Source organism: Ochotona curzoniae, unplaced genomic scaffold (assembly GCF_017591425.1).
Source record: "Ochotona curzoniae isolate NIBS_2020 unplaced genomic scaffold, NIBS_Ocur_1.0 scaffold_4701, whole genome shotgun sequence".
NCBI classification, from domain to species: domain Eukaryota; kingdom Metazoa; phylum Chordata; class Mammalia; order Lagomorpha; family Ochotonidae; genus Ochotona; species Ochotona curzoniae.
The window spans coordinates 47,252,917-47,278,524 of record NW_024467122.1 but is presented as its reverse complement, the minus strand read 5'-3'; the positions used below and the strand labels follow the sequence as shown (position 1 = coordinate 47,278,524).

The 25,608-nt window shown below is 38.0% G+C and overlaps 1 protein-coding gene across 1 annotated transcript in view; it reads right to left on the bottom strand.

The window, feature by feature from the left end:
- Positions 1 to 2,229: 2,229 nt before the first annotated feature.
- FAM98B (family with sequence similarity 98 member B) overlaps positions 2,230 to 25,608 on the bottom strand; it is a 37,883-nt gene continuing 14,504 nt past the window's right edge. The window contains exons 2-8 of the mRNA XM_040968505.1: positions 20,953 to 21,098; positions 18,944 to 19,078; positions 13,765 to 13,943; positions 11,796 to 11,876; positions 10,812 to 10,928; positions 6,480 to 6,647; positions 2,230 to 4,514 (exon numbers count right to left, since the gene is read on the bottom strand). Of these exons, the coding sequence (XP_040824439.1) occupies positions 4,107 to 4,514; positions 6,480 to 6,647; positions 10,812 to 10,928; positions 11,796 to 11,876; positions 13,765 to 13,943; positions 18,944 to 19,078; positions 20,953 to 21,098 (1,234 nt within the window). The 3' untranslated portion in view covers positions 2,230 to 4,106. The remainder of the gene's footprint in view (positions 4,515 to 6,479; positions 6,648 to 10,811; positions 10,929 to 11,795; positions 11,877 to 13,764; positions 13,944 to 18,943; positions 19,079 to 20,952; positions 21,099 to 25,608) is intronic.

Here is a 25,608-nt window from a genome sequence, read left to right as displayed (position 1 = left end):
AGACAATTCCCATGTTATGAACCAGTTTTCCTGGGAGGAGGAGCAGAGCGACTATTCAGTTTTAGTTATATATACCTTCTTACAACAGGAAGTTAACAGTACTGAAATATCAACCTTTTCCCATCTTATAATACTTAGAGTGATCTCCAAAAATGTCAAAGTCCATAAATACGTGAAACAAATCTGAGTCTCATTAATCTGTGGCTTTCATCTTTAATTTCAGTTCCATCTGACCAAATTAGCAAGTAAATAACCGACACCTGGAAGCTGTGATAAAACTGGCAGAAGATGTATTCGGTCTAGTGTACTGACCCAATCAAAGCAATTCAGTTTTGGCTGTGATGATTTAGAATAATATTTAGACACAGCTACAATTCCCCCTTTACTCTCATCCAAAATTGTTTACAACAGGCAAATAAAGGAGGAGAGAGGTGTTTTTCTATCAGATTCCGCCTTGGACTGTACCCTTGGACACTCTGACAGAAGTCTAAAATCTTGGCAATTCATAGTACTTCATACAAGAGCGGAAGTCAAAATGACAATCTAACTGACCCTAAAGAATAAACTGCCTCATCTTCATGCCAGTTCTCCATCCCAAAGTATCTCTACCCCGTGCTCCTTACTAGACAGTGTTATTGCTCAAAATGTTATTTTGGCAACATATCCTTTTTAAGTTGTTGTCTTTAATCATAAATACATGTAATAACATGTTTTTGGATTAAAATGTTATTTTTCTATTTTAATGAAGCAAAGTTTCCTTCACTTGTAGAACACAAGGAAATAAGGAAGGAAATAACGCAAGGAAGACACCTATTTTCCCTTTAGTAACAGTTGATGAATTACAATACAGTGATCAGATACAGCAGAGAGGACACTTCAAAAAGTTTATGGGAAGTGGAATGAATAAGTTTAGTTTGTTGAAAAATTAAAATCCATATATATCAGGGTTTTTCTCCTCATGAACTTTGACTCGTTCAATTCCTGATTTTCAATTTTTGCCTCAATATAAACTTACATTTTAATTCCACTTTTAATTCCAGTTTTACCCATGAACTTTTTGAAGTCCTATGCATATTCTTCAAATGGTGCTGAACAACTAATAATCCAGCCTGTCATTAAGATGATGACTGTACATGCTAATGGGTGCCAGGGACTGCACAAAGGGAGAAGGAAAAAGGGGAACAAAATGAAGTAAGAAAAAAGATGAAATTGAGAACCAAACAAAAAGAGTTAAATGGAGGTATTAGAAAAAGTATTAGATTTTTGGAAATTCTGGGCCCAGCAGTGTGGCCTAGCGGCTAAAGTCCTCACCCTGAACGCACCAGAATCCCATACGGGCACCAGTTCTAATCCTGGCAGCCCCGCTTCCCATCCAGCTCCCTGCCTGTGGCCTGGGAAAGCAGTCGAGGACGGCCCAAAGCTTTGGGACCCTGCACCTGTGTGGGATTTCTGGAAGAGGTTCCTGGTTCCTGGCTTCAGATCGGCGCAGCACCAGCCGTTGTGGTCACTTGGGGAGTGGATCATCGAATGGAAGATCTTCCTCTCTGTCTCTCCTCCTCTCTGTATATCCACTTTTCCAATAAAAAAAAAAAATTTTTTTGGAAATTCTAAATGCCATTCTTTCTATTACACACTCGTGGTACATTTGATTTATAAAGCACTTTCACATTAAGGCACCAAATCACTTTAAAGCATTGCAGATGCTGCTAAGCAAACTGTTAGACCAAAGAAATGTTTACTATCAAAGATGATGAGGAAAATCCCACCATAGAGCAAAGAATAATATTAGCATCTCAATTATTTAGCTTTTCATTCAAATGAGGAGTGGTTCTAGCTCAGGAGCAAGGAACTAAACTTACATAAGACTTACAGTGATCAAAGTGGATAATCCAAACAGCATTTCTGGAAGCACAAAGAAATCTTATAAAAGATTGCCAAAATATACTGTTTCTGCCATATTTACTATAAATTTGTGATGGTAGAAAGGTTGAAAGTAAGTGTAATTTCTCACTTTATCAGCAACTATTTCCCCCAATAGGAAATGAGGCAGAAATGTCAACATTTTAGATAAACATTTTTCTTACTTAACTCTTTCAAAATATTTTACTGAAGTAGTCTTAGGCATATAATTCTTCAAAATTTTTTCTTCAGAGTTCATTGCTACTGACAAAGTCTTTTGCTTTAACTATCACGTACGAAATTACCATTAAATAAACACAAATAAACCTGTTTACAAACAGCCAAATAATTTTATGTTTTTCTATTCTAAACACATTCCTTCAAACAGTTAGCTTGAAAAATACATGTTTAAGATTACAGCAGCACACATATTTACCTTTAAAGTTTTAACATTATTTTCAATTTCATCAAAATTTGCTAAAAAACAAACCCTGCCACAGCTTGTCCCCTTGTTACAATTCAGCCTTTTTATCTGCTAAGTTGTTTAAATCACAGAAAGTTATTATACACAGGTGCTTCCCAGCAGCACAAAATGAGAAATTTTATAGTGGGACTGAGAAACCATTTTCTCTCTCTAGACTTAGAGAAAATACAGCACTTGGCTCACCTCTTACACCACTCACAACATGTCCTCCTCCATCTTCAATAAGTTGAATGTGTACTTTAGGAAACAGAAAGGGGCAAGAACCTTGTTTGTCAACTGAAGGACAATCCTTGAAAGTTAGCTCAGGTAGATTGAGCAATCCAGGCCAGGGGGCTCTTGTGTCATTTCACAAATCTAAGCCTTTGCTCCAACCACCAGACCAGGAATCCTCATCCTCCAAATCTAGCTGTGAGTCACAGCAGCCTTTCCCTAGCCTGCCGCACCAGGAAACTACTGCTTAAATCCCATGTCATGCAGCTTAGTGGGCCCTGTAATATTCACATGTGCAAAGGCACAAATGAAGAGGCCAACTTATAGGAATATTTTTCATACCATCATATAGAACTGGTAAATGTTCTTGTCCTTTAAATTTTTCACTTTTACTTGAGAGGCAGAAAGAGACCAGAGTGAGAGAGACCAATCAACTGAGCAACTGACCTCCCGCCTGCTGGTTCATCTCCAAATACCTGCAGCAGCTTGTGCTGGAATAGACAAAACACTGAGTTTCCAATGTGGGTGGGTGGCAGGAAACAAGTGCCTGCTGTCTTCTAGGATGTACATTAGCAGGAACCTGTACTAAAAGCACAACCAGGACTTGAACCAGGTACTACGCATGCAAGAATGAGCCACGCACTTAAACAAACTTACCAAGGTTCCAAATCTGACTGAAAAATCAGATATGCATATTTTCAGGGGTTGATGGGGGTCTGCAAGTCTTTAGACTTGTGGTTAGGATGTCTGCATACTGTACTTCAGAGTACCTCAGCCTGACACAAGCCTGGCCCCTGACTCTAATCTCCTGCTGGGAGGAGCAGTGGCTCCAAAAAATTAGATCCCTGTCACACCAAGAGGGAAACAATGGCCTTATTCCCAACTCCTGGCTTGTGCAAGCATTTGAAAGTGAACCAGCAAATGAGAGCTTCATCGATCTCTCTCTGCCTATCAAACAAATAAATTAGAAGAACAGAGGAGGAAAGGCAGACTTGGGCTTCAGTTAATGGAACGCAAAGCTGACAAGAATCATCTCATCCCATCAAAGAAAACACAAATCACAACTACCACTTATCAAACACAATTATCAGTCTCGGTCCCTATGTTGTAAAATAGAATTGGTGGTCATAAAACACATCCACAGGAATACAGATGAGGCAAGAATCTATATTCCTTTTCATTACAGATGGAGTCTTTCATGTGTCAAACCTGAACAAAATGCAGGTAACAGTCTAAGTTCAATCATGACAATAAAATACTTTCCATTTTTTACAATTAAAAAATTTTTTCTTTTTTTTTAAAAAAAGACACAACATGCTCAAGGGTACATAGGATATGGAAAAAATGACCACTTAGATGAACGTGTAGTATAAAACAATGTTTTTACATATCAACCAAATTCAAGAATGATAATCTTACGGAGTCTAAAAGGATGTTCACTTAGCAGATATTCAAGTTGTTTAGAATGCTATGCCTAATAAAAAAACTGGGCCCTGCTATCTGATTTCTGAATTTAGTATCTTCTGTATCCTCCACCTCCCCCTCCTCCTCCTCCATATGGATCTCCATAACCCCTTCCACCATAGCCCCCTCTTCCACCATAGCCCCCTCTTCCTCCATAATCTCCCCTGCCTTGGAAGCCTCCTCTCCCACCTCCCCCCCCACCCCCTCCTCCCCCCCACCCTCCACCCCCGCCTCTACCCCCTCCCCAACCTCCCCCGCCTCCTCCACCTCCCCCGCCTCCTCCACCTCCCCAGCTACCTCTTCCACCCCCACCACCTCCTCTCCCACCACCTCCACCACCACCCCAACCACCCCTCCCCCCGCCGTCTTGTCTCTTTTGCCAAGGAGGCATTTCAGGTGGTGGTGGTTCAATTTCATTCGGCCGTCCTCCTCTGTCAGGTACCCTTCCCATCAGCACCTGTAAGAAGGAATATTTTCTTTCAGATTCTAATATTTTAAAACCTAAAAGTTACATAAAGCTTTCAAGTGATATTGTTTCCAATAAAGGAATAAAATGCAAATATTCCAGGACATGTTCTCAGATATGACAATACAATACTGGAAAAATAAATTATGTATGACAAATGCCTCAGATTGTGGCATTTTTTTTTTAATTTAGGAGTTATCGTCAAAGCTTAAGGGTTAGTTACTTTTCTCTCACTTAAATTTCTTTAGCAAATTCTATAACAAATGTACCCATAACACTAAAATAATTTTAAAGCAACATTTTCAATATAAACTACATACTCTGTTAATTAACTTCATCCCCATTCATGTAATCATTATTTTCCATTGCCACTGATTTGATTACAGATTATCCAATAAAAATTTTATTTCTAAGAATTTTATTTCAACAATTGGAAGTACATGCAACACAGATGTAATAAGGTCAGGGTTGAATGTAGTAACTAATCCTAGATATTACTACAAAGAACAATTTTCAACAAACTATTCCTTTTTTTCCTTTTTTTTGAAAGATATATAGAGAGTAAGATCGTCCGTTGATTCATTCCCCAAAAGAGCTGGCCAATCTGACACCAGGAGCTCCCCCAGGTCTCCAAAGTAAATGCAGGGTCCCACTGCTCTGGGCCATCCTCAACTGCCTTCCCAGGCCACAAGCAGGGAGCTGGATGGGAAGCGGAGCTGCTGGGATTAGAACAAGCGCCCATATGGGATCCTAGCACGTGCAAGGCAAGGACTTTATCCACTAGGTTACCGTGCTGGGTCCAAACTATTCTTTTAAAAATTTAGACTCAGGCCCCAGCATGATAACATAACGGTTAAGGTTCTCTCCTTGAACATGGCAGGAGCCCATATGGGTGCCAGTTCTAATCCCTGCAACTCCACCTGCCATCCAGGTCCCTGCTTGTGTCCTGGGAAAGCAGTTGAGGATGGCCCAAAACCTTGGGACTCCGCACCCAAACTCTGCAACAAAAATCTTAAAAAAACAAATAAAAAAAAAAACCTAAACCCTTACTTCTATAATTTGCTCTCTTATAATACAGCTGGGATAGCATGTTCTACCTAAATAAAGAGAAATGCTAGTCCAGCCTTCAACAGTATTCTTTTTTTTTTAATATGGAAATTTTTTTTTCCATGTGATTTTTTTTTAAAGATTTATTTTATTTTTATTGGAAAGGCAGATATACAGAGAGGAGACAGAGAGGAAGATCTTCCGTCCGTCCGAACGGGTCTCCCACGCGGGTGCAGGGTCCCAAAGCCTTGGGCCGTCCTCCACTGCTTTCCCAGGCCACAAGCAGGGAGCTGGATGGGAAGCGGGGCTGCTGGGATTAGAACCGGCGCCCGGGGCGTGCAAGGTGAGGACCTTAACCACTTGCGCCACCGTGCCGGGCCTTCAACAGTATTCTAAACCAGTTTACATTTGCTATTGCTGTTGTAAAAACTCAGACTCCTTGAGCCTTTATAGCTTAATACCACTATCAGAGAAATGGGTCAATACTCCGAAACAGTAAGCAGGAGCTTAAAAGTGTCCAATAGCCTTTCCAAGGCAATTCCTCTAAGCAAATGACAAAGCCAGGTTAGTATGGCTCCCCAGCAGGTACTCTGAGTATGCTAAAGGTAATAAAAAGAGGCTGTCAATACCTGGAATGATTCCGTTACACTATCACTGACCAAAGAAATTAGAAAGCAGGTAAACTCTTCTTGCTACAGCTATTGATAAAGGCAATTCTTAGATCCTCCGACTCAGTGAAGACTTTAATTAATGCATACAGAAACTCAAGAGAACTTACACAAAACATAACTAAGCCTGAGAACTGAAGACTCCCTGCCATTCTTTTTTATAAATTCATCGTGAAATAAAACTTAAAAATTGTGAATTGAAAACAAATTTATTCTCCAGCATGCTGAGAGAAAAACCAACCTTATTAATGGCACACGCGGTCTTCTCACGGCTGGTGCCACTGCTTGTCCTAATGATCTTAGACAGGTCTTCACGCGCAGCAAGGAGGTGCGCCAAAGTCACTGTCGTCTTGGGTGACAGAGCGTAACGCTTGGGCTGGTAAATTCTTGCTATGTCATCTGTTTTTACCTAAATGAAAAAAAAGAATGATGAAGCTTTTAACAAAAGGGCATATCACTCACTCTTCAGAAAGGAAAAAAAAATTTTAGCAAGGAAATGGAAAGTAGCAAAAACATCTAAATAATTTGGTAATTTAAATGTAAAATGAAAAAAAAATAAACTGACATGGTAAAAAAAAAAAAAGAACCTAACTGGGGCCAGGCTTATTGGCACACAAGGAAAAGCTGCCACCTGCAGTGCCAGAACAGCTCCACTTCTTCATAATGCATCTTGGGAAAGCGGTGGAAGACAGACTAAGTCTTTGGACCCCTGCATTCTTGTGGGAGACTTGAAGTCCTGGCTTTGGACCTGCACAGCTCTGGGCACTGCAGCCACATAGAGGGTAAACCAGCAGATGGAAGACCTCTCTATGTCTCTCTTTCAAATAAACAAACAGATTCTTATTTTTAACGGGGCCTGGTGCGGTAGCCTAGTGGTTAAAGTCCTCGCCTTGCATGTGTCACCAGAATCGCACAAAGGCAATAGTTGCCATCCTGGCAGCCCCGCTTCCCACCCAGCTCCCCGCTTGTGGGCTGGGAAACATGTCTAGTAGCCCGGGAAACATGTCTAGTAGCCCAAAACCTTGGAACCCTGCACCTGTGTGGAAGACCCAGAAGTCCCGAGCTCCTGGCTTCAATCAGCTCAGCTCTGGCCACTGTGGCCACTTGGGGAGTGAATCATCAGACGGAAGATCTTCCTCACTATCTCTCCTTCTCTCTGTATATCTGACTTTCCAATAAAAAATAAATCTTTATTTTAAAAAAAGTCAATTATCTTAAAAAATTCAAAACACCTAAAAGTTGTTTTAACCGAAAACATATGGAGGACTTTTAAAAATAAAACATCAACACACTGTGTAAAAACAAGAGGAAAAACTGGTGCTCATTTTAGCAGCACATATACTAAAACCTGAAGGAAAACTTGAATAAAAGGTTAAAAAGTCTCCCACGTGGATGCAGGGTCCCAAGGTTTTAAGCTGTCCTCGTCTGCTTTCCCAAGCTGCAAGCAGGGAGCTGGATGGGAGTGGGATCACTAGCATTAGAACCCTGCGCCCACGGGGGGGACCCGGAAGAGCTCTTGGCTCCTGGCTTTGGACTGGCTCAGCTCCAGCCATTGCAGCCACTTGGAGAGTAAACCATGGGATGGAAGATCTTCCTCTCTGTCTCTCCGCCTTTCCAATAAAAATAAATAAATCTTTTTTTTAAAAAAAGGTACTTACAAATATTACATATAAGCATTTTTGGTACTAATAGAGAAAAATGTATAAAGGTTAAGTAAATTACATCATCACTGAATGATAAAATACAATTCAGTCACAAAAAGCAAACTCAAAATAATAATTTAATTTTTTATTACAAGAATTAGTTTGAGACACTTTGAAAGCAGGCTAACTGAAAAAAGCCAGACACAAAAAGGCAGACAGTATAGGATTTCATCCACAGGAAACATCCTGAACAGGTAAATCCATGGAAACACAATATTTTATAGAATTCCAGAGAACAGAGGGATGATCAAGAAACATGAACACTTTTAGAAGGCATATTTACATTTATAAGGTAATGGTCAAAATATATTTAGTGGAAAAAAAAAATCAACCTTAAAATTATATTAGAGAAATTAAATATTAGAGAAATTAAAATTAAAGGTTAAATTAAATAGAGACATTAAAACTAGTGTAATCTTACTAATAAATGGGTATAATCACTTTGGGAGACAACTCTGGAATCTGTAACTCTGAGAAAAACCTTAGATCACACATGATCTTTAATCCAGAAATTTTACTTTCAGGAATATATCGAAGAGTTAAACCAAAAAAAAAAAACTAGAGCAAATTGCAACATCCAGCAATAGTACATTTTCATGTGATAAAATATTTAAGATTTAAAGTATTGTAGGACAATATTTGATGATCAGCATTCAGCAGTATGACATTTTTCTATGAAAAAATTAAGGGAAAATGATAAAGATGCACCAACTTTAACAAGAAAACAGGATGTGCTACCCACCCACCCCCCAAAAATGCCACAACCGAGTTCCAAATAGCTTGAGGATAAAGCAATCTACACAAAATACCAAAGTATTTCCTGAATACATGTTTTTCTTAACATCCCTATTCAAGTCTATTATCAGATCAATATTTTCATGAGTTCATGACTCAGAACACCCAAGTACAGTATGTCAAAATCATTTGCTCTGGATTACTCTAAAATCATAAAGTCAACATTGAAAACATCATTGTTAGTACAGCAGAAAATTTTTCCTCTCACAATGAGTCCTATAATCCCAAATTCCTTTGTATCATAAGAATGCTACCAAGTTAAGATGCAGACTCAACACACATCTTAAATTTCTGAATGTCAGTCAATATGGTGCCTCCCAGATATCTGACAACTATTCCATTTTTGAGGTAGGCCACTATGTCATCTTGTTTATACTCCATAGCTCCTAGAGGAGACTGGAGTTCCAGTATACCAACAGTTACTCCAATGACATGGACAGGCACAACCCTAGAATATTTCCTTGTACACATGGAGAACAGAATCAGGGTTTCACCACTGGAAAAGCCAATTAGGAAATACAGACACAGAAACCTTCCACAACTAGTCAGATGCTTATTCACAACCAAGCACATTAACGCTCAATAAGCACAAGGTTATTCTATTTTCTTTGAAAACTCACTGTCTTCAAAATCTGCTTCATAACTATTTTATTACTATGTTAAAGTGTTTCTCTGAAGAAACACTTGCACCAGCAGTCCTACTCAACCACTCTTCATTTTTCTGTATATGTCTGCCAGACTCTACATAATACACATGAAGGAAGAGTCACATATGCATGAGTCAGTGAAAATACAAGATTGTAAAAAGATACACAGATCGTACAACAAAGAGTGAAAGAGAGATGCAGGAAAGGTAATCTGGATCTCAGACAATGACATTCAAAATTGAAAATCAGGGTTAACACAAGGCCTATTTGTAAAAGAGTCCATTTCTCAAACTGGATCCATACTGGTATTCCTCTCCCAGTCAAATGAAAAAGCAATAAATAGGACAAGTTTCTCTTTATGAAAAATGAACAGCTACAGAGTAAAGATTTCTACATGGTAGCATTAAGAACTGCTTAACTGCCAGCTTCAAAGACTGATGTTTTGCCTATCAATAACTGTAATTCAGTTTGCACTTCTCTTAAGGATTAACAACTGAGGACCACCATGCAATAGAAAACACACCAAGAGAGAATTCAAGAGAGATGAATCAAAAATCACTAGACAGATTTTTGAATAAAAATAAAATAAAAGGATCATTTAATTTCCACCTTTATCCCCCACCAAAACAACAAAGCACTTAAGAATCACACAGAATTCATAGGAAGTTTTTTTTTAAAGCTACTCAAGCAGATGTACCCAGCATGCCCAATATCTGACAAATAGGAACTTTGTAAAGGCAAACTGAAGAAAGCCCGTCTAGTGATTGGCATAATGAAAAGAGACAGACCAGCACAGACTGAGAAGCCCAAAACTCCAAGAATAGACACCAACATTTTCCAGAGAAAAACCAAAGGCCATTCAAGCAAAAGAGATTGGCATCAGTTTTGTTGTTTTTTAAGAGCAAAACTACGCAGCTGAAAAAAATGACAGCAACACCTTTCAGCATTTTTAGAGAAAAACATTTATCTAGGATTTTACAGTTATCTAAACTATGAATCCTGTGTGACAGCAGAATAAGCATTTTCAGAATGTAAGGATCAGATAATTCTATGAACACTTTGTTGTAAATATGCTTGTGGTACAAGCAAACACACAATGAAAGACCAGGCTGTGACTTTCAGAAAACAGTCAAGTATTACCTGGTCCCATCCCTTCACCCTGCTTTGTTGACTGGCTGCTTACTCTACCTTTCTGACTACCTCATAAAATTTCTCTGAATATCTCATGTCGATGAGGTTTTGGTTTTTGTTTTTTTCTTTTAATGTGAAAAACTGGGAAGAAATTATTTGCAAATAAGGAGTTATACATGACTGGAACTATTATGTAATAACCGTAGATGGTCTTATGTGGCTCACAAACATGGCATGGTTACAGAAGCGCTGTAAGAGGCTACCACCTACAGGACACAAATGGAGAGACAGTCTTACCTTTGCTCTATCGGACCACCCGAAAGACTGCACTGTCACATCTAATCGTTTCATTAACATCCTCCGGCGGCATTCATATTCACAGGAAAGGGCATCATTGATTTTTTCCAATTGTTCCTAGAGAATTTGGGAACAAAATTCCAAAACTTTAACTTTTGTCCTTGCACACAGAAAATAAATTTGAAAACAGTAATAAATTTGATCATTTTCTCATCCCATGAAACATGATAATTATTTAAACAACTGAGTATTAACAGAACATGAGGAATATGCAGAAAATATCTGACACATAAACTCCATTGCTGGTAGAGTTTACTTTTCAAATACGTTCATTTAAGTAAAACATTTACTGGGCCCAGCAGCATGGCCTAGCGGCTAAATTCCTCGCATTGAACGCCCCTGGATCCCATATGGGTGCCGGTTCTAATCCCTGCAGCTCCACTTCCCATCCAGGTCCCTGCTTGTGGCCTGGGAAAGCAGTCGAGGATGGCCCAAAGCCTTGGGACCCTGCACCCGCGTGGGATTTCTGGAAGAGGTTCCTGGATCCTGGCTTTGGATCAGCATAGCATCAGCCATTGTGCTCACTTGGGGAGTGGATTATTGGACGGAAGATCTTCCTCTCTGTCTCTCCTCCTCTCTGTATATCTGACTTTCCAATAAATAAACAAATCTTTAAAAAAAATTTACTTATTAACTAGAATGGACCAATAAGAAGGAACATATCAGTAATTTCTCGTCTTATTGGCATTGAGAGACTATCCTTTTCAAATCACAACTGTAGTAACATACGGTTGCTATAAATATTCTTACCTAGATTTTTTAAATTAATAAACAATTCACTGACAAAAGGCTAAAATGTAGTATTACAAAATACCAATCCAGTTTAACTCTCCAGAGTGATATATGTATGTAAAATCTGCACATCTATTTGCTTATCTAAGTCATAATCACTAATAACATGAACTACTAAGAAAAAGGATTTACCATTTGTTCTGGATTTAAATCAGTTTTCAGCAGTGGTTTACCCACATGGTTTTTCTGGACTTTTGAAAGAATATCCTTTACCTAAAATACAAAAGATTGTAAAAATGTACATACTTAAAACAATCACATTATTCTTGTGTTGTTCTGAACCCAAAAAAGTAAGTAAAATGTTAAAGCGAAATTTTTAAAATATATTTTCACATAGCAAGAATATCACCATGGTATATAATATCTTCTGTAAAGAAGTACTACTTTTACTAATTTCAAGCTGTAGAACGTCTTTTTGAGGAATAAAAACAGTGCATATACACAAAGAAGTACATATTAAAAGATTCTATTATCAGATTCTGTCGAAAAAAATTTGGCAGTTTTTTCTTCTTGTAGATTCTTCAAATGAGATACTTAAAACTTCTGACAAAACATTGATTTTTCCCAAGTATATATGTGTACATCGCAACTGTAATTATTCTAGTTATCACTGTTCAAAAAAATTATAATCACTATGACACATTTTTATTACATTTTTGTAAATTATATTTGGTAAATAAAATAATATGTATTTTCCATTTAGCAATACCAGGGGTCCATTCAAAAAGAGTAATATATCCTGAAGAAACTGACTGAGGTACTCCCCTAATTAAAAAGCATTCTTTAGCTAAACAAAACATTTCAGAATGTTTGATGAAATGGCTTTAAGGTAACCAGAGGAAAAATCGAGAGCAATTCAGATTGTGAGGAGCACGCGTTGTATTTAGCACTGGGAGTACCCTTTAAGAACAATTCGAAGTCAGCAAAGCTGAGGCAATGAGCAGGAATGACTGTAAATGGGCGGAAGGCTTATTTTCAGAGAGTCAGAAATGTTCTAAAATTGGTTTTCTGTGGTGACTGTACAACTCTGTAAACAGACTAAACGCACTGAATTACACCTTTAAAACAGGTCGATTTTACGGCATACAAATCATATCTCAAGAAAGCTAGTCTTTAAAATTAGCCTGTACACAAGAGGAGCCCGAAAGCTTATACCTGGTTGGCTTCACAGCAATTGTGCCTCTACAGTGATAGAATTACTCATAAAATATCTACATATTTTGTGGAATTATTTATTTCCATAAAACATGTCATTTCTGCAGATTTCCCAGCTACTGTAAATCTCCCCCCATGTATTACTAAAATTACTAAAATGTTCACTGCAATGCCTCCCTCAAGAGGGATTTTGAAAGCACACCTGCAGTGCTGTACATGTAATTCCACTCAGCTCCATTTCAAGGATTTCAAGATTATAGATTTTTTAAAATTCAGAATTATTTCCTGTAGATTGAATAAAAACAGGCTCTGGAAGGTGCCTGCCTAGGTTCAAAGTTCAGGTTTCCAAGCACTCAGAAACATGCTAGTTATTAAATACTTAGTGTATCAGTCCATTACCTGGCTCCAGGCTCTAGCTTCCTGCCAACACAGACACTGGGAGGCACCAGTGACGGCTCAGGGACCTGGGTTCTCACCATCTATATGGGAAACCTGGAATAAGTTCCTGGCTCCAAAAGTAACCCACTGCACAGCAGCGCTCGCTCACTCTCTCTCTCTCTTTTCTCAAACACATGTTTGAAAAACTACATAATAAATAAATTTTGCTTGCTTGACTCTGTAGGATAATACTTTCATTGCACTGCATTACAACTCTGGTTAGGAAAGCAATGCTTAAATTTGCAAAGTGATCTTTACCATGGAAAACTCTGCCAAAGTTTAATTGCAGTCACGCTGATATCATTCCTGATATCAGCTACAGAGATAACGGTTCACATGTACGCTAAGTCTAAATTGAAATACAGTGTATACAGACATATTTTCTTTTTAGAAATGGAATATAGCCCTTATATGTAAAGGGAACATTTTTACTATTAATACTTATACAGAATTTACATGTTAGTGGTTAATATAATTTGGGGGAAAATAAAAAAGAAACATACAGTACCTTTGATTCCACTTGCTTCAGCATAAGTGGAATGTCAGAAGTGGCTGACTTGGGTACACCAAGGGCATCACACACAGCTTGAACTTCCTGACAGATTTCACTATTTTCATCTAATTGAGTTTTTTTATGTTTCTTGTTCTGCAATATCTGTAAAGCTTGAAGTTCCGTACTTAAAAATACTACAATAAAAGATAAAAACTGTTAATACACACACATGACTTTAAGATACTCTATTAAAGTAAGCTATTCAAGAACACTATCAACTTACAAAGAGCAATACCCTTGGTTACAGAATAGGACACTGTAAAAAATAAATAAAATGAGAGGAAGACAGAGCTAACACAATATGAAACAGCTACTCTGTGGAATGCAGTCATATAGTAATCTAAATGGTTGGCTGATTTCAACTTTGGAAGAGTTAGCTACCGGGGTTAGGCAGTCAAGGATCCAGAATTGCAATACCACAACTTCATTCTCATCTACTTTACTAAAACAGGCTTAGTCTAAAATTTATTAGGATATAGATAAACAGATACAAACTGAACACTGGTTAAAACAAAACTCACTGAATCTTATCAGGCAAAAGAAGAATGACTTTTATTTCATACGTGCTGGTTTTAGTTCTATTTTAATTACCATAAATTATCTGCATTGCTATTTCAATAAGTACACATACATATTTACCCAGGGCCTGTTCTGAATCAGGTACCTTGGTGGCAACGGAACATAAAGCCAAATAAATAGTAGTTATCCTCAGTCCAATATATCATATATCATTACATGCAAATCAGAAATTTTAGAATGTGTAAGACTCACACAAAATATCTCCTCTCATCTACCTAACTATCTGGGAGGGCAGGAGATAAGGAGATAATAGCTCTATCTAGTCTGTACAAAAACAGTACAATTTAAACCAAATATCCCAGGTTGTTTACAAGTCCCAGGACTTCCACCAAGTCATTCAATCTTTTCAATAACCATACTTATAAATTATTCAGGACTAGTGTTGTGGTTTAGTGAGTGGGTTAAGCCACTACCCACAACAAGAGCATCCCATAAGATCATCAGTTCAAGTCACGGCTACCCCACTTCCCATCCAGCTCCCTGCTAAAACACCTGGGAGAGCAGCAGAAGATGGCACAAGTTCTTGGGCCTCTGCACCATGTAGTGATCCTACTGGCACTCCTAGCCTTTGTGTCCTGGCAGCCATCTTGGGAATGAACCAGCAAATAAAAGACCTATCTCTCTGTAACTAGGCCTTTCAAATAAAATTAAAATTAAACTTTAAAAAATCCATAATTAAAAAAAAATTGCTCAAAAGCCTTTAGTGATTATAGTTTTAAATAAACTTTTCACTACAGTAAGTAAACTGTAGGGTTTTCTTTTCTATGTATCTAATTAACTATTAGGACTTTTGTTTTTAGCATGTTTAAAGTTATGCAAACACACACATAGAAAGCCTCAATTTAATACTGCAGGTTCAACTTTAATTGATGAGAACTGACAAACTGTTAAAAATGTAGCTATCAAAAAAAAAAGTAGGTATCAGGATCCCATTCCCAGATTCTGAGCCATTTGACTTCAAATGAAAAATGGTATTCTGCTATTTTAATACTGGGTGATACTGTTCATCTTCTCATGCTGCAAGCAATTTGTGAACAAATTATTCCTGCAGAATTCATGTTCGTGTCCTAAGTATGAAATACATTTTTCCAAGAAATTTTCACCTTATTCTCCTTGACTTGTAAAAGCTCTTCACATAGTAAAGAATTTGGTTATTATTTTACACTTGTTGCAAACATTTCTAAGCTGCTTTATTAAATGATTAAAAAGGATTAAAACAATTAAGTATGATTCAAATATTTAAACTAACACAAAGGAGGATATGCTCCTAAGACGCTGACCTTGTACAACTTTTCTGACACAAAATCGAACAATATCTAGACCAGATGTTTAAAATGTTGATAGGTTTTAAAGCAAAAGTAATCAAAATTAAATTATTTTAAAATAGAAAAAAGTCCAGTTGCCTCTAAATTTCAAATTTACTAAAGAAAATGTTATACCAATATGCAGGTTATAATACATTTAACCTAATTTTTTTCTTCGAAAAACAATCACGCTAGGGAAAATAAGAGAACACCACATTAAAGAGAAAGAGAACAGGTAATATCTATAAGAGGATTCCAGTCTTAAGAGAGCAAGCAAATGAGAAAACACAGTGCGTGGGGGAGGGAGGGGGAACATACCCCAAATATTTATGTATCATCTTCTCTGGAGAATTAGGTTATTAATGATTTTATTATTTGCAATTTCAACTAACTTTCTAAGACTTATACAGTGAGTAGGTAACCTTTACCCATAAATTTATCACTGTAACCATTTTTAAGTGTACAATTCTCTCACATTAAGAACATCTGCAAATGGGTGTGGACTGGGTCTAGGAAATGCCAGACTGGGCCAGATTCCAGCACCCATTAATACTCATGAGAGCCAGGATGGGTGCAGAACAGGCTAGGGTAGGTCTCGGCTCCTGCTGACCCATGTGAGAGCTGTGTCTGGTGTGTCTAGGTTGTAGCACCCAACAGTAACAACCCAAATGCGTGTGGGTCGGCTAAGCAATAACGTACCAGCCAGGACAAGAGGTAGACTAAATTAACCTGGGCCAAAGACTCACCAGTAGGCATGAGATCTGCCACTGGAAGAAGACTGGACAGAGGAGCTTGGGGAACTTTTGTCAGAATGCAGTCCCTGCAGATGAGTGCAAAAACCAAGGAAAGGAGCAGCCCAGACCATGCCAGGTTACTGAACCCACCACCATACATGTGATTCAGGTCTGGAGCTGAACCAGGACGGGCCAGTTCATAACATTCACTGGCAGATCTGAGAAGCAGGATAGAGTGCGGGGCTAATCAAACCGCAACTCCAGCCAGTCCACATTAGGGCTGGGACTGAGCACTAGCTGGACCAGGCTAGGTTGCATCACTCACTAGCATGAGCTGGAAAGGGAAGCAGGCTGGATTAAACTAGGCTGCAACACCCACTGGTGGATGCCAAGGTCAAATGAGCCAGGCCAGTCTGGTCACGGTGGGTGCCAGGTCCATGAGTCTTGGGGGCTGAAGGTCCAGTGGGGCCTGGGTCGCCTGGCCTGGGTCCTTGGGCCCACCTGCGAGAACTGATCCTCCTCAGTGGGGAAAAGATGGAATAGTGGACAGCTGGCCCAGGTATGCATCCAGTGTTCGGCAGCCCACTGAAGCCTACAAAAGACATCTGTACTATGCCAGAGGAAGGAGGGCAGAACAAATTGGTCAACTACCCCAGCCAAATGATGACAGCAAATATCTCAGCGAATGAAGACTGAGGTTGATTATGTCAGCCAATGGATGCTGAAAGGGTTCCCTCATCCTTGGATCAGCGAGATCAACATATTTCAGAACTATCAAACCACCTGGGCAGAATACTTGGCATGTGTGTCACGTTGGGACCCTGGGTTGATATCTGGTGGTTGTTTCCCATCCCTGGGTACTGGTGCAGTTGGGAGGCTGGCAATGGCTTCTCCTTGTCCACCTCCAAAAATTAAATTAAAAATTTTTTAATTAAAAAAAAAATTTTTAATTAAAAATAAAAAAAGTTTGCAATGTTATGCAACCACCGCTACCCATCCACCTCTAGAACTTTTTCATTCTTCATTACTGAATTGATGTAACCATAAAGCTAATTCCTCCTCACCACCCTAAGCATCATTAATCAGAAAGAACTACCACTTCTCTTATATTTTTATTTGTACCAAAAACCTGTATCATTTAGCTTCCTAGCAGCTAAAACAAAAAGGAAAACATTATCAATCACATAAGTAGTCTCACTGACATTAAGAGAATGTAAGCTGGGCCCGGCGCGGTGGCGCAAGTGGTTAAAGGTCCTCGCCTTGCACGCCTGGGATCCCATATGGGCGCCGGTTCTAATCCCGGCAGCCCCGCTTCCCTTCCGGCTCCCTGCCTGTGGCCTGGGAAAGCAGTCAAGGACAGCCCAAGGCTTTGGGACCCTGCACCCGCGTGGGAGACCCGGAAGAGGCTCCTGGCTTCGGATTGGCATAGTATCGGCCCGTTGCGCTCACTTGGGGAGTGAATCATCGGACGGAAGATCTTCCTCTCTGTCTCTCCTCTCTGTATATCCGCCTTTCCAATTAAAAAATAATAAAAATAAATCTTTAAAAAAAAAAAGAGAATGTAAGCTACTCTAGGCCAGTGTTTCTGTGCTTTCGTTGTGACTCATTAAATGTTCCTGAGACCTCCCATCAGTAACAGAGGCTCATCAAATGGAAGAAAAACAGAAATAGCACAAAACCTTGGAAAGGGGTACACTACTGTTATTCCCACTCAACAGCTACTAGGTAATTCAAATGCCAACAGTCTAGTATTAGCAAACACAGACACACAATCTCCCCTCTAGTAAAAAAAAAAAAAACTTATACTGGAGCCTAAGAGGAATGCATCACATAGATCTTAACTGAACACACAGGAAAAAAAAGATTCTAAAAAATTATTTCAAGTATTGCTTGTAGAACCTTAATACTATAAAAACATTTTGAAAAGATCCAACACAAACAGATTTATTATTTATGCTAATACTCTGACCAGATGAAATCTACACTCCATACCCTCCGTTGATAAAAACAGGCCATATCAGAGAGCATTAAAGGCACAAATTATATCTTGCTTCTTTTTAACTAATAAACTACTACTTCCTAGAGCTGCTTTTAGTACAAGTGTAAGTAATAAATATTTTAAACACACTTAAAATTCAATGCCTAACAATGAAAACAAGATCTAGTAATCTTTTGCAAGGCAATTTCAGAATCTTAAAACTGGAAAGGACTTCGAAGATCACCAACTATATCCATCAAGTTATGTTAAGAAATGAGTCAGGTTAAGAAAAACCAAAGCACAATGTAAGTCATAGGTATCCCCTGTTAGTTAGCCAAGCAAATTACACATATTAGAGAGTACACTCAAAGAATGTATGTACATATATATGAACTTCAAATTTGTAGCTCAACTATTAAAATATTTTTGTCATATAATACATCAAATGCTTCACTAATGAAACTGCATAAATCCTAACTTGAAGTAGCAAAAACCAGATCAAATGCATGCATTTAAATATCTGAGGAAAGGTAACTTACACAGAAGTTTCAAACAGTCATCCTTGCTTTTTAAACGGTCTTTAATTTCTCCTGATACAAGTACAGAATATGGACAGGCCATTTCTTTTAAAAAACCACTTATCTCAAGCTGGAAGCTTTCCAGATCATCTCTTCCTTTAAAAAAACAAACCAGAATACATTTACTGAGCAAAACACATATAACCCGATAGTAACAACTTTACTACTAGTTGATTTAAAATTTACAGCCAATTTAAAACTTTCACTTTCACATTTAGTCCTTAGATATATGATCCCAAAATTCAAAGTAAATGAAATAATTTCTATATAGAAAAATTATTCTTAAGAAAATAAACATCCCTTTAGGAAGTATCTAAACATTAAATTGTAAGATTTTTTCATATTTAAAGACCTGACAAGGTTTATCCAGTGGACTTTACATAAAGTCAGATGTCAGAAAATTTCACATTAGCAACTAACTATTAAAAGCATTATTGTGGCTACAATTATTATTTGGCTTTACAGTAACTGATTCATTTCCATCCTATTCAGATAATATTCAGATAGTATTCAGATAATAAGTAAAATTATCCAATTGAGCTATACTCCTTTTCTTCATTTCATAAAATAATTATGTAGAAATGTGTATAATGTTTTAAACTCAGATTATTTCATTGTGCTTCAAGTGAATTATTAGATTTGGCAAAAAAAAAAAATTAAAAACCTAAAAGCAGTGACAGTTTTTCCTTTTGCTGCCATATAGCAATACTCATACTGTGTACCAAAAACTCAAGGACTTGGCACTAAAATGATGTTGAACTGAACAAGCTTTACATGCCAGTATAGATTTTTTTTACACATAGTTATCTCTAAATCCATGCCCTTGATCATAGACTTATAAATAAAGTTTAAATTAACAATTAGACATATTTTAAAAAATTAATTCAAAATAAGCAGTCAAAACTTTAACTTTTTCTTTTTTTAAAAAATTGGTTTATTTTTATTGGAAAGGCAGATCTATAGAAGGAAGGGGAGACAGAAAGCTCTTCAACCTGCTGGTTCACTCTCCAAATGGCTGCAACGACCAGAGCTGAATGGATCAGAAACCAGGAGCCAGGAGTCTCTTCCAGGTCGCTCACACGGGTGCAATTCTTGACTGCTTTCCCAGGCCACAAGCAGGGAGCTAAAAGGGAAGTGGTGCAGCCGGGACATAAAACAGCACCCATATGGGATCCCAATGGATGCAAGGCAAGGATTTAACCACTAGGTTATCAGACTGGGTCCCAAAGGTTAACTTTTAAATAACCAAACTCAGGGGCAGGAACGAGTTAAGTCACTGCTTGGCACTACTCAATGCCTAGGATTGAATCCCCCCTCTACTTCCAATACAACTTCCTGTTAATGTGTATAGGAAGCAACAGATTCTGGCCTACACACTTGGGTTATTGCTAACCACATGCAGACAGAGATGTAATTTCTGGCTCCTGGCTTCAGCCTTGCCCAGCGGTGGCTATTGCATACATTTGGGGAGTAAAGCAAAAGATGGAAAATTTCTTCTCTGTCACTCAGCTGTCAAATAAACAAATCTTTTAAAAATATCTTGACAATGGAATGCTGCACTTTCTAGCCCTGTTTATGCCTACAATATCAAGAAACAAGTAGAAGAATGATGGACTTGTGACTGTTGAAGAACTATATTATTGTTATAGGGGAGAAACAGTGGCAGGAGGAGGTTGGGAAAGGTAAAGGGGAAATCCCTGAGCCTAAGGAACTATTTCAAAAAAAATAAATAAATAAATGCAACTACGTTCAACCCTGTTTTTTTCCAATACTACGGTTAAAACAGCAGATAAATAGTAATTACTTACAGTTTACAGCAATTTTAAGAATTAAGTGTGAATTCATACAAAATTTAATCAAATCCCATTCTGAAGTTCTCAATATTAGCGAGTTTTCTTTGTAAAAAGTGCACACTGAAAAACTACTAATTATCATTTTATGAAAAATAAGTAAAAAAATAAGGGCAATACCAGCTGAAGTGATACTTTCTTCCAAGTTGCATAAGGACTTTATTTGAGAACCTAGCCAAACACACAGCTCTGTAAATTCAGGCGAAGACAGTCCACTTTCTGCTGCCTTGGTAAGGATCTGCTCTTCTAACAGTGGTCCCTTGTACCTATAAAAGACGACATAAAAGTTAAAAATCAAGAATCCCTTTCAACACTCTGCATCAAGGCTTGCTGTTTTTATAAATAACAGCCAATAAACTTAGTATTCGTAAGATTGTCTAGGGCTGCTTCCACACTATAGTCACAGTATGACAAAGGTGCCATAAGAAGGGTGAGGTGGCCATCAGAACCTACAGTATGAACCAGCTGGCCTTTTACAGAAACTTCTAGTGGATTCCTTTTCCATCTAATTAACATTTACCTTATTTTCCACATCTTTGCATTTTATAATAAAACTACCAATCTTAAGATAATACCATAAGTGACATGAAGTCAAACATGAAAGAAAATTTACTACCCTCATATTACTTGTAAGTGTAAGAAAATACAGGAGAAAAAGCATAGCAGCAAAAAAAAAAAAAAAGATAATTTTATCCTAAATAATTCCTTTAATAATTTCACTTTCAAATATTTCTGCAAACTGTCTCTGACTAGCACCTTAAATTTTCAAAACTTCATATATTGGCTTAATTGAGCCAAATATCAAGTTTCTATTTCATTACTACGTTCTGCATTTCAGCTTTTTAAATACATTATATACTCATGGATTTTTAACATAATGTTTTAGGCCTGGCACGATGGCTCAGTGGGCTGAAGTCATTGCCTTGAATGCACTGGCATCCCATGTGGGTGCCGGTTTGTGTCCCAGCTACTCCACTTCCCATCCAGCTTCCTGATTGTAGCCTGGGAAAGCAGTCCAGGACGGCCCAAAGCCTTGGGACCCTGCACCTGGATGAGAGACCCAGAAGAAGCTCCTGGCTCCGTGGCTTCGGATCAGCTCAGCTCTGGCAACTGCAGCCACTTGAGGAGGTAACCAGAGGAGGGAAGATCTTTCTATTTCTCCTTCTCTGTAAATCTGCTTTTCCAATAAAAATATATATATATTTTTTAAAATAATGTGTTTTAATCCAGAGTTACTATTCTTCTGATATGCTATCTCCAGTTAGTAGCAGCCCAGTCATGTTGCTCAGTGAACACTGACTTGACTCCCAATATTCTTGGAAAATATTCCTTTCTTTCTATGAAAAAATATTCCTGCCCCAGACCTATAATCAAGGATTTTTCCAAGTCCTGATTCTTTTAAATGGCATTCGTAATATATAATCTGGAACTAAATATTATCACTCTTTTAATGTCTTCTTATTTGGAATTCATATTGCTATTTCCAATTAACATTCAGAATTAGAGTGCTTGTTTTGTTTTACTTCTTTTCCTTACAATTTTCTCTTAAAAGGCATTTTCACTCCTTATTATATTTGCATAATTGTATTATATACAAAATATAAGTTACATAGTTTCAAAACAGAAAATTCAGCATTATTAATAGTAAAATCACTAAAAACAGCTTAATTTTTTTGAGTAAAGGAACAATTTGGGTTTTTTTTTCCCTAACAAAGTCTTTATTTTTTGAATAGTAGCCAATGAGTTGTCATGCTACCGAATTTACCATGGTTCAAAAACTTCAAATATGATCAAACCTTGTGAGTCAAATTCAAATGTTTTTAGTGGTTTCATTTTTGAGAAATTTTCTATTTCATCATTCCCAACGGGTAAGATGTTCATTTCCAGAAGCATTACTATTCAGCCACACTGTAAAGCAGGAGACAGGTTTTTACTGCAAATATTACTATGAATTCATTTTTGGTTATCTGGAAATTGTTGACAATTGTGCTGGCAAAATTTGCATAATTTGTAATTCTTAGTTCAGTGTGGCTCTAACGCTCTAATTCACAGGCTATAAAGAATGTCATTCAGTCTCCTTGGTTTCCAGGTTAACCACACAACTAGCAGCCCTGGGCTAACCATAATGTTCCTAACTTGTATTTTGTGTCATCTCCTGGCACGTACACCCCAAGCATTGAGTCCTATTAGAGCCAATGTAAAACAAAGTTTTACATGAGATGTGTTCATTGCAGTATGTTGCACATTTGGCTGCATTTTTGTGAAACAACTGATTTGGAAATAATGTTTTCAATTCTTTTACTTCAGATATCAGAACAATTTCATGTTAAGTAACAAAATAACTTGACTGCTGGTAATAGTGCAAGTATTTAAGGATAAACTCACTGAATACATATGGAGCCATGACTGTGCCTTTATATTTAGAACACAGTACAGATCATTCTCCAAATGCCTTACATTGGTCTCTTCTTCCATAGAGAAGAAACAAAACAGCAAGCAAATAACCACATGTTGGAGTGAGTGCCTTAGGGAGAACTCTGGAATTCAGGAATGGTGACAGGAAGCTCACAGAACACAGATCTAAAGTGGCAGCCCAGGTAACTGCAACCTGAGCCAATTAGGTGGAATCCTCAGTCCAGGAAAAGCTCAACTAGATTTCCAGCAGACGCCATCACCACAGACACCACATACTGGCAATCTTGGCTACAGGAGGAATCTGCAGAGGTTTGCAGCCCAGCAGTGCAAGCTACACCGTAAATAAACAGTGGCTTGCTTCAAAAAACGAGCTCACTACCATCCCCCCACAACCCTCAGAGCACAGGAGTTCGCCGCAGGAGACACAAGTCACCTGGTACTGTACAGACTGTAGCTCGAAACGTCCAGACTCAATTTGGACACCATCCCAAACACAAGCCAAGCATCATCCAACCCCAGTCACTGGCCCACCAACCTCTGCTGGGATGCAAAGAATTACTCCACACCTGTTCTACTGCTGTCTTTGCTTGTAGCGGAAGAAAACTAGAGACTACAATTAAGTGTCCAACTGGCACTGAAGCCAAACTAGTCTATCAAACTGACATAACTGACATCTAAAGATGCATCTTCAGAAAAAATCCTAACCTGTTAATATGCAAATCAACATGGAGGCACAAGAAATATGAAAAGACAATATGACCTGGCCCAAGGAAACACAAACATGTTTTAGTATCATACTCCAAAGAAAAGAAGTTTGATCCAGTGTCTGATAAAACCTCAGAACAATGACTGTAAACACACTCGGAATATAAATAATTAAATGAAATTAGGAAATTAAAGCTTAAGAATGAGAAAACTGGCAAAAAGATGATGATCTTGGAAAAAGAACCAAGAAGCAATCTTAGCTCCGTAAGTCAAATAAAAAACAGTCCTGAAAGCCTCAACAGGATAGATCAAGCAAAAGAAAGAATATCCAATCAGAAGAAACAGACTCCAGAATGAATACTAGGAAATGTATAAATATCTGAATTGTGGAAATTGTAGAGGAACAAAGGAATAAAGACAGTAAAAGCAACAGCAAACCTAATCAAGGAAGGAATGCCTGAATATTTCCCCAGTATTCAGAAATATCTGACCATCCAAGTCCAAGAGGTCCATAGGACTCTGAATAAATATGACCACACTGAAGCATTTTACAGTTAATGTCTCAGAAAGTATAGCAGAAATTTCTAAATTCTGCATGAGAAAAGCATCAAGTAACACTTAGATGACTGGCTAATTTCTCACCAGGAACCTTATAGACCAGAGGGAAATGCAAGGTTATATCCATATTCTAAAGGAGAATATTATACCCAACAAAGCTCTCCTTCATACACAAAGCATAACAACTTTCCAAAACAAGCAAAAATTGACGGAATGAATCAGCACACTTGCCTTACAAAGATATTTAAGGGAACCCTACATAGAGAAATAAGGATAAAAAACCATGTACTATATCAAAGTTAAAATTCACACATACATACACACAAAGGAACACATAATATTCAAAATTAACAGAAGAAATAATTTTAAAATCACAGGACTAAGATAACTACTTATCAATAATAGTCTTGAATGTAATGGGCTATTTCCCATTAAAAGATACAGACTGGCTGAATAGGTAAGTCAGATCCAACTTCACGAGGAAAAAAGAAAAACACATGATGGTAGTGTTGTGGTATAGTATGTGAGGTCACCATTCAAGAAGGCAGCATCCCTTTGGGTGCCCAGTCCAGTTCCAGTGTTCCACTTACCATGTGGCCCCCTGCCAGATTGTAAGACCTTGGAAACAACAAAACATGACCCACATACTCAAGTCCCTTACATCCACATCAAAGACCTGGGTGAAGTTCTTGGCTCCTGGTTTCCGCCTGGCCCATCCCTGGGCTGTTGTGGCCATTTGGAATGAACCAGTGGACAGAACATCTCTTTTGCTTTGACTTTGCCTTTCAAATAAGAAAGGAAAAGATAGACTAAACAGTAAATGGATAGAAAACAGATTAAAAGATGATTGAGTAGCTATATCAGACAGAACACTTTAATAGAAAAACTGAATAAGAGACATATAAAGTAATCAGATAATTAAGAAATCAATGTGAGCCTGGTGTGACAGTGTAGTGGTTAAAGTCCTTGCCTTGAACGCTCCGGGATCCCATATAGGCACTGGTTCTAATCCCAGCAGCCCCTGTTTCCCATCCAGCTCCCTGCTTGCGGCCTGGGAAAGCAGTCAAGGATGGTCCAAAGCCTTGAGACCCTGCACCC